This window comes from Rhinichthys klamathensis, unplaced genomic scaffold (genome assembly GCF_029890125.1).
Source record: "Rhinichthys klamathensis goyatoka isolate OS25496 unplaced genomic scaffold, OSU_Roscu_1.1 h1tg000206l_1, whole genome shotgun sequence".
Taxonomy (NCBI): Eukaryota; Metazoa; Chordata; class Actinopteri; order Cypriniformes; family Leuciscidae; genus Rhinichthys; species Rhinichthys klamathensis.
The window spans coordinates 1050774-1065787 of record NW_026606731.1 but is presented as its reverse complement, the minus strand read 5'-3'; the positions used below and the strand labels follow the sequence as shown (position 1 = coordinate 1065787).

The following is a 15014-nucleotide window of genomic DNA, read 5'->3' as shown; positions in this document are numbered from 1 at the left end:
GGTTTATATACTCGACGCGTCTGCACGAGCGCGAAGGTGCGCGCGGCAAAAATGACGCGTTCGGTGCGCAAGACCGGTGTTATGCCTAATTTCGACCCCCTGCCAAATTATTACCCCCCTCGTTGAAGTCAGTACCTGATTGCCTAATCCCAACCCCGCCCCTAATCATACCCCCTCCCCCACAACTAATCCTAAACCTACCAATGCAAGGGGGGTAATAATTTGGCGGGGGTCGAAATTTGGCACAACACCGGCAAGACCCCATTTCGCTTGGCTGTGTGCACGGCTTTTTTTGTAATAGCGCCGCGTCCGAGGATGAACGACTTCAAGCCGAATCTGCCCGAGCATGTACGTCTCATCGCACCAGCACCCAGTTTGCGCGTCAAAATTTCAAAGTTCATTGCAAAGTTTTTTTGTTAAGGCTTTGTTTACTGTGTGTGATTTATTTAATGGAAAGTACATTCACTTCTAGTTGTCTTGCTGTTAATTTTAAATAAACGTAGAGCAAGTAGCTAATCAGTGTCTGCTCGTTTATTCCTTGATTCAAGTTGTTCTATAACAGACGAACGTCGCTCTGCATATGTCATCTCTTTCATCATTCTGATTGGTTTTAGGTCTATCCAATTGCCTAGAGGCATTTAAGCTATGTCCGTTGGTGACGCCCCTTTGGAAATGATTGGTCTATGAAGCTTTGCCAGACCATTCTCAGTTACAACTGAGAATGGTCTGGTTTTAACCAGGCTAATCCTACACAGTAAAAAATTAAATTTTTTATAAATGTAAGGTTATATAATTAATACAATTATATACAATAATTATATATATATATATATATATATATATATATATATATATATATATATATATATATATATATATATATATATATATACACACACATACACGTATATTAAGAAAATTTGTGCTGTGTTGGATAATTATAAGGGTGGATTTAGTAATTCAGGGTGAAATTATCATAATACAATTATGATTGTTTTTTTCCCCCCGGTTTTAAGTTAGATCTGTTATTCTGTTTATAAGCTTATTTGTTATAAACAACTTACTCGGGTTTGTGCTTTTGAATTTGTACAATGTTATGAACAAATACTGACTTGTGATCTATGCTTTAAAGGAATTTTGACCATTATACACAAGTAGTATCAGATCTTAGAGCCATATTTGGAGCCATATTTGAAGCCATATTTGGCCATCTTGCACCACTGTCTTAGATTTCTGGCAGTGGTGGCCATTGTATCTAATCTCAGAGCACTTTATAAAGCTTTTCCAGCCCATTAAAGCAAGGGTGAGGTGGTGATGACGGTTTCCGTCTTCAAGGTTTGCACGGCATGATCCACTAAGCCCTGTTACAGTTGCTGCTCAGCCTGTGTGTTGGCTTAGCATCCTTCTGTTCCTTCATTGAATGTTGTCAGCATACCAGGTTATTCAAATTTGACATAGTGTGGTATAATGTCAACTTAGTCGCTTTGAAAATTTAAGTGACCTTATGTAATGCAGTCTGATTTTCTGGTCATTCACACAGTGTTACAGCTTGTTAGGCAAAGTGTAAATCAAATCACAGAATCATGTTTTATTCCTTTCATCAAGAAATTGTTTTTGTTTCTGTGTTGATGTATTTCCTATTGAAACAGGAAGTTCAGATGAAACATTTTAAAGGGCTTGTCGCTTTTACAAAATAGGCACTAGGTATTAGTTAAGTCACAGCCATGAACATAATCTTCTAGTCAGTTGCAGGCGGTATTAGATAAACTGATATATTTATTCTAGAAGGCATTTGATTGGACAAAAATCTGTGTAGTGCAGAATGAGTCATCTGTATTTTTGCTCTGTTTCTCTGAGGAAGACTAAATTTGAAATGCTTTACCTAATTTTCACTTGTATCTAGCTGATCTCATACATAACACACATGGGCTAAGTCACAAAACTCTATTTTTGATTTAATGGGATCTAAAAATATATATAAATGCTGTCTGACTGTACTACAGGCAAATTAAACTCTAACAGCAAAGTTTGTGTGGGAATGATTATTTGTTGTTTTTGTAATGGCCTCTCAGTAAGTAGAACACTAATATTAGTCATCAAAGTAGAAAGAAGTGGGCTGCAAAAGCATAATTCTGTGAGCTTTGAGGATGTGTGGAGGAAATGTGTTTTTGGCTTAGGATATTGGAGAAGGATGTTTTTGCAGTGTCTGTATTGTCAGGGGCATGGGTAATTTAAGGCAAACATTGCACCTCTGTTTCATTAGAAAACTGATTTTGCACAGAAATTATGGTATGTAGTTGGAAGGATATTATATTTCTCAACTCTTGACAATTGATGACAAATGATCCACACACTTACAGGATCCATTATTCACCTTTTTCCACACTTGCCAAAATCAGGTAAAATGAGAACATTTAACCGCCATTAACGTCTTGGTCATGAAACTGTATTTGGCATTATTTTTATGAATAAATGTATTTATTCATATAAGAATTTTAAAGTTGTAATTTCTAGCCCTGGTAAAGTCATGGAAATGTCCTATTCAAAAGTTTGGGGTCAGTGTTTTTTTCTGTTTGAACTAAATACTTTTATTCTGCAACGATACATTAAATTGATAAAAAGTAAAGCTATTTATAATGTTATATATATATATAAATAATTATTATTATTATTTTTCAAATAAATACATTTCTATTCATTTGACACTAAAGACTAGAGTAATGGCTGCTGAAAATTCAGCTTTGCCATCACAGGAATAATTTACATTTTAAAATATATTAGAAAACAGCTATTTTAAATTGTAATAATATATATATTTTTTAATTCAATAAGTTAGAAAATCAGCTAGAAATATCTCTTTTTAGTGAGTTTAGTCTTTATTAAATGCTTTTTTAAACACACCAGTCATGATTAACTGGAAAAGTTCAACGGTCACTTGGTGTGGGAACCTTGATAGTACAATCAATATTGAGCACAGCCATAGCCAAGCCTGTCAGTTTCATTCTTATTTCACCGTTCTCTTTTTTCTTTTTTTTCCATCTTTGCAGATTTTGGCTTTGGAAATTTCTTCCAGTCGGGAAAGCCCCTGGCCACATGGTGTGGGAGTCCTCCATATGCAGCCCCGGAGGTGTTTGAGGGACAGCAGTATGAGGGACCTCAGCTAGACATCTGGGTAATGGCACTCTGCACTGCCAATGTATCCGTGCATGTCCACACTGCAGTGTGTTTGACAGTAAATGATTAGTAAGTCAGCTGACAGTTGTTTGTGTTACCACCTATTCAACCTTTGAGAACTCGACTGACGTCAAAGCGTAAACCAAACACCCTGCGGTTCGTGTGAGAGAGATAGAGATCAGATCATGTGAAATCTCTCTTGCTCGCTTTTTACTGCCATTAAAGGAAGAGTTCACCCAAAAATTGGAAGTCATTTACTCACCCTCAAGTCGTTTCCAAACCCATATGGCTTTTTAATTAGGTGAAATTTTCACATACAATGGAAAAAAAAGAGCAGCATATACCTCCTGTTAAACATCTCACTCTGTGTTCCACAAAATAGAAAGTCATACAGGTTTGGAACGACATGAGGGGAAGTAAGTGATGCCACATGCCACCTGTACATTTGCACATTATAATCTTGTTTTTCACCATTGAGCTGACGCTGTGTGTGTGTTCCTGCAGAGTATGGGGGTGGTTCTGTACGTGCTGGTGTGTGGTGCCCTGCCCTTCGATGGGCCCTCTCTCCCAGTCCTGCGGCAGCGTGTTCTGGAGGGCCGTTTCCGTATCCCTTACTTCATGACAGAAGGTGAGACGCTCTCCTAGTGCACGAAGCCGCCACCAGGAGAGGTTTTCTGGCGGCAGTTGCTGGTTTTTTTGTTTTTTTTTTGTCATGAAATTCAAGCCTGGTCAATTAAAACATTCCATAAGTGCTTGGCTACAGTTTGTGTGTCTGGACTGGATAAAGAGGAATGGCTCTAACTGCTCAGAGACATTGAGCAGTGGAACATATCCCTTTGAAATTAGTTATGAGGGTCCACTTGTAAACTAGTCATCATAGCCTATTAGTGAGGTTGACTGGTAGGGTTGTTGCACTGATATTACAATTCTGGTCGATACCAATAAGCCGATTAATTATTTTCATTCTATTGATGATAAACCATTAATTACTGTTTTTGTCCAAATATATCCAATACATTTTAAATGCTACAAGTGAATTTTGGCATCACAACATTATAATGTGTATATTAATTTTGAGATTTGCTAAATTACATTTAACAGTGTTATTAATTTCTTTTTGTTTTTAAAAGTAAAATTTAAGTGAATGTTAGACAACGCCAAAAAAGGTCATCTACACTACCGTTCAGAAGTTTGGGTTGGGCAAGATTGATTAATGTTTTTGAAAGAAGTCTTTTATGCTCACCAAGGCTGCATTTATTTGCAGTTATTGTGAAATATTATTACAATTAAAAATAACTGTTTTCTATTTTAATGTATTTTAAAATGTAATTTATTCCTGTGATGGCAAAGCTGAATTTTCTGCATCATCACTCCAGTCTTTAGTCTCCCATGATCCTTCAGAAATCATTCTTATATGCTGATTTGGTGCTCAAGAAATTATTATTAGTATCAATGTTGAAAACAATTGTGCTGCTTAATATTTTTACTATTAAAAACTTTTGAATAGTAGTGTAAAAATGTAATGTAAAAATATGGTAAATTAGCAATTCATAAATCTATTAAACAAAGTCTTTAATATCACTAATATGGTGCTGATTATCAAGCATACCTACTGACAAGTTTATTAGAATTTTTTTTGTTATATTTTTATCACTGGTTCCACCATTGTTTTTTTTTAAGTGTGTCAAATAATAAATAGTACTTAGGAAATGCATCTCTAGAACATGCTTGCTAAATGAGCCCACTTGTCAAATGCTCCTAATCAAACCATTCCAATCAGGGTCAGGTGACCCAGAAAGCCATCTAGTTATACAGGGCTTCTTTAAACCTGATTTGTTGTCCTACGCAGAGTAAAATCAAAGCAGTCAACGTTCGCTCCACTCTTCTTTTTTTTTTAGACAGAATAACGCAAGCCGTGAAGGGCAGGATTGTGTTTGAGGAAAAAAAGGAGAGCAAGAAAAGAAAGAGATAAAGTGATAGGGCAAAGGTTGAGACGCAAGACAGTTCAGACTATTCTGATGGCAGGGAGCCAGTTCATGCCAGACTCTGAGAGAGGGAGGGGTGGTCCGCTTTTGACGTAAGAGTCATAATGTCACATTTGTTCATTTTTCAAAAGCGTTGCTCACTGTGATTAAGCACGGATCGGGTAACCCGAGGAAGAGCGAACGCATGTTAACCTGCCTGTCTTTCCGGGATGGCCCCTGATTTGGGGGGAGGGGGGCCGGTAGTAGGGGGTCAGTTGACTTTGTTCAAGACAATTAAGCCATGTTGAGAATGTTAGCCCAAAACTCATGTCCTTGCGGGTCCCCAAGTGAAACTGTTACTCCCCAAAATGAGAACAGTGTGTGGGTTTCCTTTTACATTTTGTTTTCAAATGCTCTCATCACACAGGATTTCACCCCACCTCAGTCTGCTCTCAGCCAAGACTGCTTGCACACACCACACACAACATGCTTCACACTACGTCAAACAGTGAAGATTACGAGAGCCTGGTGTGCTATACAGGGAACTTTGGCTTATTTCTCAGTGAAGGAAAAGCACTTTTCCAGAATTATCCTGGTAGCTTTAATGAGAACTCAAGATGACATGGAACATTCAGGAACTTGTCCTACATGTCCTAGAAGATAATGCCATTACTCTGCAAGTTCTCTGCCCTTTGATACTTTGAGGTGAAATAAAAGTATGATTGAGGAAGATTTACCTTTACTATAAATTAGGAGAATGTGTTTAGTGAGGTGTGACTAGAGAGAATTTTAGAATTTCTATCACAAGTACATTTGAAAGTCTTTTAAAAAAAATCTTTTTATTTTTTTTAATTAAGATTATTATTATTTGTGGCAAGAAGGGCGGGACCGAGAGCCGTGAGAGACTGGTGCGAGGCCGGTGACGTGATTTAATAGAGCGTCACCTGTGCGCCGCACCAGCCTCATATCTCACGAAAGAGCTACAGAAGCATTAAAGGAGGAGCGACGACAGTGAAGGACAAGAGAGTCTTTACGTTATATTTTATTTATGTGTGTGCGGCAGTCGTCCGTGAGGGGCTGACGCTTTTACTTTCGTTTTGGTATAATTAAAGTGTTTGAATGTTCGCCGGTTCCCGCCTCCTTCCATGAACAACATACCGCGTTACATTTTATTCTTCCTTGTTATTGCCTTGAAAATAGTCTTCTGTGCTGACTTAACAAAACTAAGGCTAGATCAAATTTATTAATGCAATGTCTTTGAATTTACTCCAGGGTTAATAACTAAAATTAAAACCATAAAAAATTAGCTTATGCTGCGTTCACGCTATGTCATAACCGTAGTTATGAGACGGCAACCCGTGACATTCGTACTTAGAGCTGTTCACGTCCTCGGACTCGGAATTATGCATTTCTGTGGCAACACTATCAATGCCAAAATGAATCTGTAGCAGTCGGGTGGTACAAGTCAAAGCTCTAAGTTGTTTATGGTTATTATTATTGTAATGTTATGTACTTTGAGATATGAGGCAATTTAACGCCGTCTCTCTTTCTCTGCAGACTGTTCTGGCAGGGTGTGTTCATGTGTTTTGAAGGAGGCGTGGCTTTAGTAAGCGCTCTAAAGGGAGGGTGGGATCTTATGCTTTCAAAGCTAGCTTGCTATTGCTAGCCTCTCCAAAAATTGCCTACCCTACCTTTAAGTGACTGAACGCCAGTATGTCACGGGTCTATGAAGGAGGACTCAAATGCAGAACGAGTGTTAACAGGTTTATTGACAAACAGTAGACAAGATGTGGTGGGAGAGGTGAACAGTCCAGACAAAAGGCAGGGATCAGACACAAAGACAGCCGTTGCAGCAAAACTTGCAGAGCAGCAGCTGTAGCTAGCACAAGAAGACTGTAGGCTGGAGAGTAGTGTTTGCAGAGCAGAAAGAGACCTGAGAGTACTAGCAATAGCCAGACAGGAACCTCCAAGGACAACAGCAAGGCACTCAGGGATCTCAGGCTAAGCACCAGGCTTGCACCAAAGCACAGAGTGCAAGCAGCCAGGGACGCTCTGCTAGCAGGACTGGAACTAGAGACTCAGAAGACAAGACAGACAGGACCAATGGCAGAACTAAAGCACTAACAAACTTCTACAAATAAAACACAATAGACTTAGGTAACAAGAAACTAGCTAAGTAGCACAGATCTAAACAGTAGCACAACATTCAACGAACTGGCAACACATGAGGGAAAGAGCACACATAAAGGGAGTTAACAAGAGTAACAGGTGAGAACACTTAGACAAGGAACAGGTGAACACTCACGTAAACGAGGACTGAAACAAGGGAGCAGAGAACATGAGGAACAGGTGACAACACTCAGACAAACGAGGACTCAACTAGACAAGAGGGCGTGGTACAGAGAAACAAGGAGGCAGGAACAGAGGAGCACATGGCCAACACAAACACAACCATATGTTCAAGCACAACACAAACATAGAGACATGAAACAAAGACAACACAGACAAAGCTGCCAGGGCAAGACCCTGACAGTACCCCCCATCTAATGGACGCCTCCAGGCGTCCAAAACAGGCATAGAAGTCCAAGGAGGCAACAACTGGGGAGGCGGGTGGGGCATAAACATAGAAGTCCCAAACTGACCAGGAAACACAGAGGGAGGGATGGGGGGAGTGGGAACTTGATAGGAGGTACTCTTGGACACAGGAACTGGCCTAACTGGTCTGGACTTCCAACTGGGCTTGACAGACTTGGGGGCAAAGACATGACTAGCAGGATTGGTGAAGGTCTTGGAATCAGGTGCGGGGACTGACTCAGGAGCGCCCTCCTGGGCTGCGCTGGCTTGCACAGGGACTGCGCTCTCTGGAGCAACGCTCACCTCGGGGACCACCTTCACAGCAGCGGGCTTGGGGACCGGCTTCACAGCAGCGGGCTCGGGGACCGCCTTCACAGCAGCGGGCTCGGGGACCGCCTTCACAGCAGCGGGCTCGGGGACCGCCTTCACAGCAGCGGGCTCGGGGACCGCCTTCACAGCAGCGGGCTCGCATTCTGCAGTCTTGACAGGCTTGGCAGAAATGTCTAGGGACTTGACAAGACTTGTAAGACATTCAGAGAAGGCCTCTGCGGCAATGACAACAGGCAGCTTGGGAATGAGCTCTGTGAACATGACAGGACTGGGAGAAATTGTCTCTGAGGGAATGACATTACTAGTCAATGACTTAGAAAATGGTTCTACTGGAATTGATACCTCAGGAACGACTGGACCTGGAGCTTGAGAATGGAGAATTGTAGACTGTTCTGCACAGGCCTTTCTCTTCTTCCTCCTTCGACGGGCTGATACTGTGTGGTGGACAGCCTCTGTAGAATCTACAGCTAACTCAGCCAAACCAGGCAGAATAGCAGTGACCGTCGACTCAGCAGTGACTGAAACAGACCTAGCAGACTCTGAGGTAACAGGAACAGTCTGGGTTGTCACTGGGAAAACAGAGGTTAAGTCGGCAGACTCAGAGATGGCTGGAACTGACGTAATGGTCTGAGGGAAGACAGCGGTTGATTTGACTGTGTCTTGAATAACAGATATTGACTCAGTTCTTAAAGTGACTGGGACTGACCTGGATGTCTGAGAGATGGTGATAGGTTTGACTGACTCTGGGGTAGCTGTGGTGGACTGAACTGTCCTATTCCGTCTGAATCTTAGTTTCTTAGTGGAAGCCAGAGGAGGATCATAAATGTGACGAGACAGGCGAGGAAGGGCAGGGTGGTTGTTGAAAGCAGATTCCGGTGGACTTGGCGGCATTCCCCACTTACTGCGATTACCAAGGTACCTAGAGAAACCCCAGAAATCCAGAATACGGAGAGAATCCATCTCCCATGCAGGCAAGGGGTCATCCAGGCAGGAGTTAAAAATGTCCTTGAGAGCAGCATCATTATAATCTAGCCCCACAGACATGGTCCAAAAGAATTGGGCAAAACCCCCCACCTCAAAGCCATCCTGGCGAAGAGCAGTGAGACCACGATGACGAGACATTCTCTCCTGGATGTTAGCAGGTGGCAGGATCTTGATGCTCATTCTGCTGAGTCCTGAACTGGCCGGTTCATTCTGTTATGTGGATAGCAGATGAACCCAATTGCAGACAGCAGATAACTTAAACAAGGGGTTTATTAAAGACAAAACAGAAAACAAAACCCACGATGGGGCAAAACAAGACAGGATAGACTAAGACAATAAACAAACAACTAAGACAGGAACAAACACTTCTCTTAACAAGACTTCCAACAAGTAACTCACAGTTTGAACACACACAAAGTATGTCTCAACATCAAACAATGAACCGGCACAAGACAGCAAACACAAGGGGATTAAATAGGGAACACTAATGACGAGGACAGGTGAAACTGACTAGACAATAATGACAAGACGAGGGTAACAAGGGGGCGGAGTAACATAACGAGACAACACAAGCACACGGCCGAACACTAAGCCATGTGCTTGCACACAAAACATGATTCTGTCATGATCCTGCCTCACGACTAGGGAAAATCAAGGGCAGAATCATGACACAGTAGGCGGGCCTATGGTGTGATATAAAACTATTCTTTGTAGATGTCTTGTTCTGGAGCCAGGCGTATACAAATTAATGTGAATTTCCCTTTCTCCCAATAATCTGTTGAGTTTTTCAGTGAATAAAAACTTACATTTTGTCTATTCCTTCCACAAAGCTATTGTTTAGTTTCAGAAAACTTGCTGTAGTGCCCGAGTCAAATGGACTACTTTAAGGATGCTTTTTGGTGCTAGACAGTTCCGGTTCCCGAGTAAATGATGACCGAATTAAAATTTTTAATTCATACAATTTGTCTTAAGTTTTGTCTTTAAAGCAAGCAGTGATAATAATAGTAAAAATCTATTAATATCAGTATAAAAATCTAGCTTAAATTGAATGGTCAGTAAAGATAATGGTGTAAAATCTCAGATCAGTTTGCATCTGCAGAACCATTCATCCTAAAATCAAGGTATAGCCAGAGTTCTTCACAGTTGTATTTATGCTTATGATTTCTACATGAATATATTAATAAGATTCTCTGATTCCCCCTGCTGAAGTGAGGGAGCCGTCGGGAGGAGGATGTTTCCAGCAAGCACACATCCCACTGTTTTAGCACAAGGAGTGTTACTGTAGCCGTGCGACTCCCTCTGTTTGCTCTCGTGTCTCACAGGCTCTCCAGCAACCATAAATGCGACAAATTAACAGGATGAACAAGTCTCGAAAAAAATAGTCAGCAATGAGCAACAGGAGCATTAAGCACGCCCGCATCACCACCAGCCCTGTGACGTCAGTTTCATTCAGCCCGGGTGAGTCAGACATGGTCAATAGTCAAGGACACAGGGACAGACCGAAGACCTTGTGCGTTCTCGGATGAGATAATGTAATTAAGGTTTGTGTTGGTCTGACAGTGCAGCATTTGTTGGGCAGTTTTCGGCAGGGACTGTAGACAAATCTTGTCCTAAGCAGTGGAGGGTACAGGCTGTCACCATTGCTGAGTGTATGTCTCAGATGCAGTAGTGTTTACTGTGAAGCAAACAAACTGTGACCTTTTCAGGTTGAGATTGTACAGAGCTGCTGTTCTCACTGCTGACACAAGCACAGAACTTTCTTACTGCTCCCACAATTATGATAATACTTGACCAATAATAATAATAATTTACTTATAACTGTTATCAGAATAAACAGTTCTTCCCCCAAGACTTTTTCCCCTCCAACATACACCACTGTTCATGTCATGTTCATCTTTTAATTAAAGAACGTCAAAAAGAAAAGCATTTCTTTTCAATATAAATCTTTTTGTAACACTATCAGTCACTTTTGATCATTCAAATGCGTTTTTATTACAGTATTAATCTCTTTAAAAAAAAATCTTAATGACCCCAAACTTTATTAAAAAAAAAGTTCCCCATCAATTCCTGGGTACGGGACGTGTCATGTTTATCTTTTTCTTTTCCTCTCTTTTCATGTGCAGACTGTGAGCATCTGATCAGGCGGATGTTGGTGTTAGACCCCTCTAAACGCCTGTCTATAGGACAAATAAAGGAGCACAAGTGGATGTTGATGGAGGTGCCTGTGCAGCGGCCGATATTATATCAGCAGACTGCAGAGGGGGAGGCTGGTGTGGGAGAATACAGTGAACAGGTGCTCAGGTTGATGCACAGCCTAGGCATCGACCAGCACAAGACCATAGAGGTGAGAAATTACACTGATTTTAAGAAATGAAATTGCGCTCTTAATGTTCATACAAGCTTGACTAATGGCCCTTCTTTTTAATAATTTCTCCATATGTTCTGCAGTCTCTTCAGAATAAGAGTTACAATCATTTTGCTGCTATCTACTACTTGCTGGTTGAGAGGCTAAAGGCCCACCGATGCAGTTTCCCAGTTGAGCCCCGACTCGACGCTCGCCAGAGACGCCCCAGTACGATTGCAGAGCAGACCGTCGTTAAGGTAAAACTCTTCAAATTGCCTCCAAAAATTAAAATGTTATCAGCAGTGCAAGTATGATGTTGGCCAAACTGTTGACTGTTTCCGGATCTTTTTCTCTGCACCGCAGGCGAGCAGCGCTGCTCCTCAGGTGAGCCTCCTGCCTCAGAACATGCGTCTCCTGCGATCCCCAGCTATGCCTCAAGCCTCTGCGGACTCCTTCACATTCCCACAGTCCACCTGTGCTACTGAGCACAGCCTCATGGAGGAGGAGGTTGGGACTCCCAAAGTGAGTGAGAAATGGATTAGATGTTCAATTATAGGGGAAGGAAGCTCGTGTTTCTCTCTGTTGCTTGTTTAGGCATTGATTTTTCTATGAAAACTAGAGTTTTCACTGAAGCGTAGCAAATGTTTAAAATAGATGGGTAGGTAGGTAGCTAGAGGTAGATATAGTCACCTTTATTTATATAGCACTTTATATAATACTGATGATTTCAAAGCAGCTTTACAGTGATAACAGAAAATTTTTGAATTTCGGCTGTTGTTCAGCTGAAGTCAGTTCAGCGTTGATTCAGTTCCATTGTAAAGATCATCAATTATTTAATTAGTTAATTTCATCTACAAAGCAGTTCTGCAGAAAACAGTGATGTCATTGTCCAGCTCTGTTCAGTTCTCATACAGCAGCGTCAGTACAGTCAGATCAATAACATTGTTGAATACTAAGTGACCCCAACTAAGCAAGCCATATATTAGAAGATAGATAGATATAGATAATATATTTATAAATAAATAAATGCATTTTAACAAAATCTCCCATAAGCCCATTCTTCTGAGACATTCTTTCTACATTGATGTGCAGCGAGCTGCAGGGCTGTTGAGACGCTGATACAAACAGCTGTTGTTACAGAGTTGAATCTGACTTCTGCACGCTGAGTGCTCTTACACTCCTTCCCTACATTGCTGTTAAGCAACGTTAGTCCTTCCAAGGTCAGGCAGTGGGCCTGGCTGTTTGCTCAGGCCTTCTCATCACGCCCGCTCCCCGAGGAGCTTTTGTTCAGAACCATCCTGACAGACGGCCAGATCGGCTGCCAGCTTGGCATACAGAACAGGAATAACAGCACAGGAGCCGGCCAGCTCTGCCACTCGTATCTACTTCACTCACTCGAGACCTAGTTGCGCTGTCTTCATTTTTATCTGTCTCTTTGAGGAGGAGTAATCTGTTCTTTCAAAGACTCTTCTTTCACTCACACTCGCACTGTTTGTATTGCATTTTGTGTCGATGAGGGAAAAGCTGGTGGTTTTTAGTAGCCTTAGTCATTTTTGTCTTTATGTATCTGATGGTGAGGTGAGACGTACTCTGTGAGTGTTTCCCCTTGAGGCCGTCCACAGCTGTTTGGCTTACATAAGCGGGGTCAGACTGTAGACGTCTCTGGCAGTGACACACATTGGACGTGACAGCTGTCCATTCGCTCCGGCTTAGTCATTCCACTCTTTCTTCTCTCTCTCTTTCACTCTCATACACTTGCGCACCACAGACTATCTGGCTTTGTGTGTTTCGGTATTTTACCATCTTCGGAAATGTGGAGTAATTGAGCGTTCATGGCTTTCATACTGAACATTGCATTAGCTAATTCCTCTCTTTAACATTGTGTTTGATAAACAATGTAAAAAAAATCCTCTTGTTTAAATTTAGTTTTAGTCATTTTGTTGTGTTTTTGTTTTTATTTTATAGTTTTTATTCCTTTTTATTTCTTAGTTTTAGTTTTAAGTTATTTTGTTACTTTAAGTTAAACTAAATGAACATGAGAATTTTTGCCTTGGAAATAAGTTTGTTTTTATTTTATTTTATTTCAGGTAACATTTTTGTTTCAAGTAAATGTTTTTTTATGGTTTTAGTTTTAGTTAATGATATTAACCCTGTTCAAGAATTGTTCAGGTCATAAAAAAAATCTTTGTGAGTCCATATGATTGGAGGATGGATGGGAGAACTTTTTGTGACATCAACAAAAAAAGTCGTTTTTCAACATTGTGTTGAAAGATTACAAAACATAATTGCATAAAATAATAATAATAATGTATGTTTCCACACAGGTTTCTTAAACATGTCCCTGTGTGCCATTGGCTGAACAAACAGATAGCCCCCACCCAAACGTACTACTTGAGATAGTCAATAAGCGATTGTCTTAACACTTTTTGGAGAAATCAACCTACAAATGGCTTATTTATAGTAGTCTCCACTTTCTCCACATGAGATCGAATTCAATATTTTAGCATTGAAAAAAATGACACTCGGCCCCTAAAAGATCAGAGGGGGAATTGTGGCACTCTCTCCTGTACGAGATCATCAAATCTGAAGCTTGATCTCAAAAAGTACAACACAACCGCTGGTGGGGAGGGAACGGCTGAGATTACATAATTTGTTCAGAGTCCGAATGATCACACTGTTTGTGTGTGAATAACAGAGGGGCCGGGCACAAAGATGGGCTGAAATGCAAAAAGAAGAAATAATAAAAGAGGATCTGTGGCTGTTCTTTAACCATATGTTGGGATAACAGCATTCCTGGCCCAGCATGCTGCAGGAAACTCAACTCATCCAGATGATCCATGTTGGTTGAGTGTGTGTGTGTGTGTGTGTGTGTGTGTTTGATGGCATGTCTCTCTCAGTGTACTCTGTCTGCATGAGGCTCTGACAGCCCTCTCAGCCAAAACACACTTCCTGTCCCTGCATTCCAGACTTCCACCCCCTCCTCTTCAGCTCACTCATTCGTTTGAACGAAATGCAGGAGTGAAAGAGAGGGAGCAATAAAAAGAGGCAAAAAGGGAGAGACTGCAGAGCTTTTGTTTACTCTCACTAAGTCCCCAAATCATTAGGGAATGTGTTCATCAAGTTCTGCCTGTCGTACAGCACGTAAAAGTACATGTGCATGGTGCTGACTGAGTGGAAATGTGCCTCAGGACTGTGGGTGACTTGTTAGGGCTGATGGGAGATTAGAACAAGTTTACAGGAAATACAGTGCTGGGAGGCATGTGGGTGAAATGTCTTATCTACAACACCAGTGTAATTGAGAGTTCATGCAAAGTATTAGAAAGAAACATCCTGAAAAGTTGTCATCTCCCAAATATTTTAAAGGAAATATATAAATTGCAAATATACTAGTCAAGTCACCTTTATTTTTTATAGCGCTTGATACAATGAAAATGGTTTCAAAGCAGCTTTACAGTAATAAGCAGGAATATAAAATAACTAATAATGTAAATTTAATCAAATATGAGATTCAAATTCTGCTGTAAAACAGCTATAGCAAGATAATAGTGTCATCATTCAGCTCAAGTCGGTTTAGTGTTGAATATACTCCACTTCCACTTCAGAGTAATAAAGAAACAACTTTATGTCTCACAATGTGGCTTAAT

General features: G+C 40.9%; 1 protein-coding gene across 3 annotated transcripts in view; it reads left to right on the top strand.

Moving 5' to 3' along the window:
• Positions 1–15014, top strand: part of sik2b (salt-inducible kinase 2b) — a 43714-nt gene that overhangs the window by 17844 nt on the left and 10856 nt on the right. For all 3 annotated transcript variants that reach the window (XM_056263345.1, XM_056263344.1, XM_056263346.1), the window contains exons 5-9: positions 3048–3172; positions 3679–3802; positions 11150–11370; positions 11475–11627; positions 11734–11892. In XM_056263345.1, the coding sequence (XP_056119320.1) occupies positions 3048–3172; positions 3679–3802; positions 11150–11370; positions 11475–11627; positions 11734–11892 (782 nt within the window). The remainder of the gene's footprint in view (positions 1–3047; positions 3173–3678; positions 3803–11149; positions 11371–11474; positions 11628–11733; positions 11893–15014) is intronic.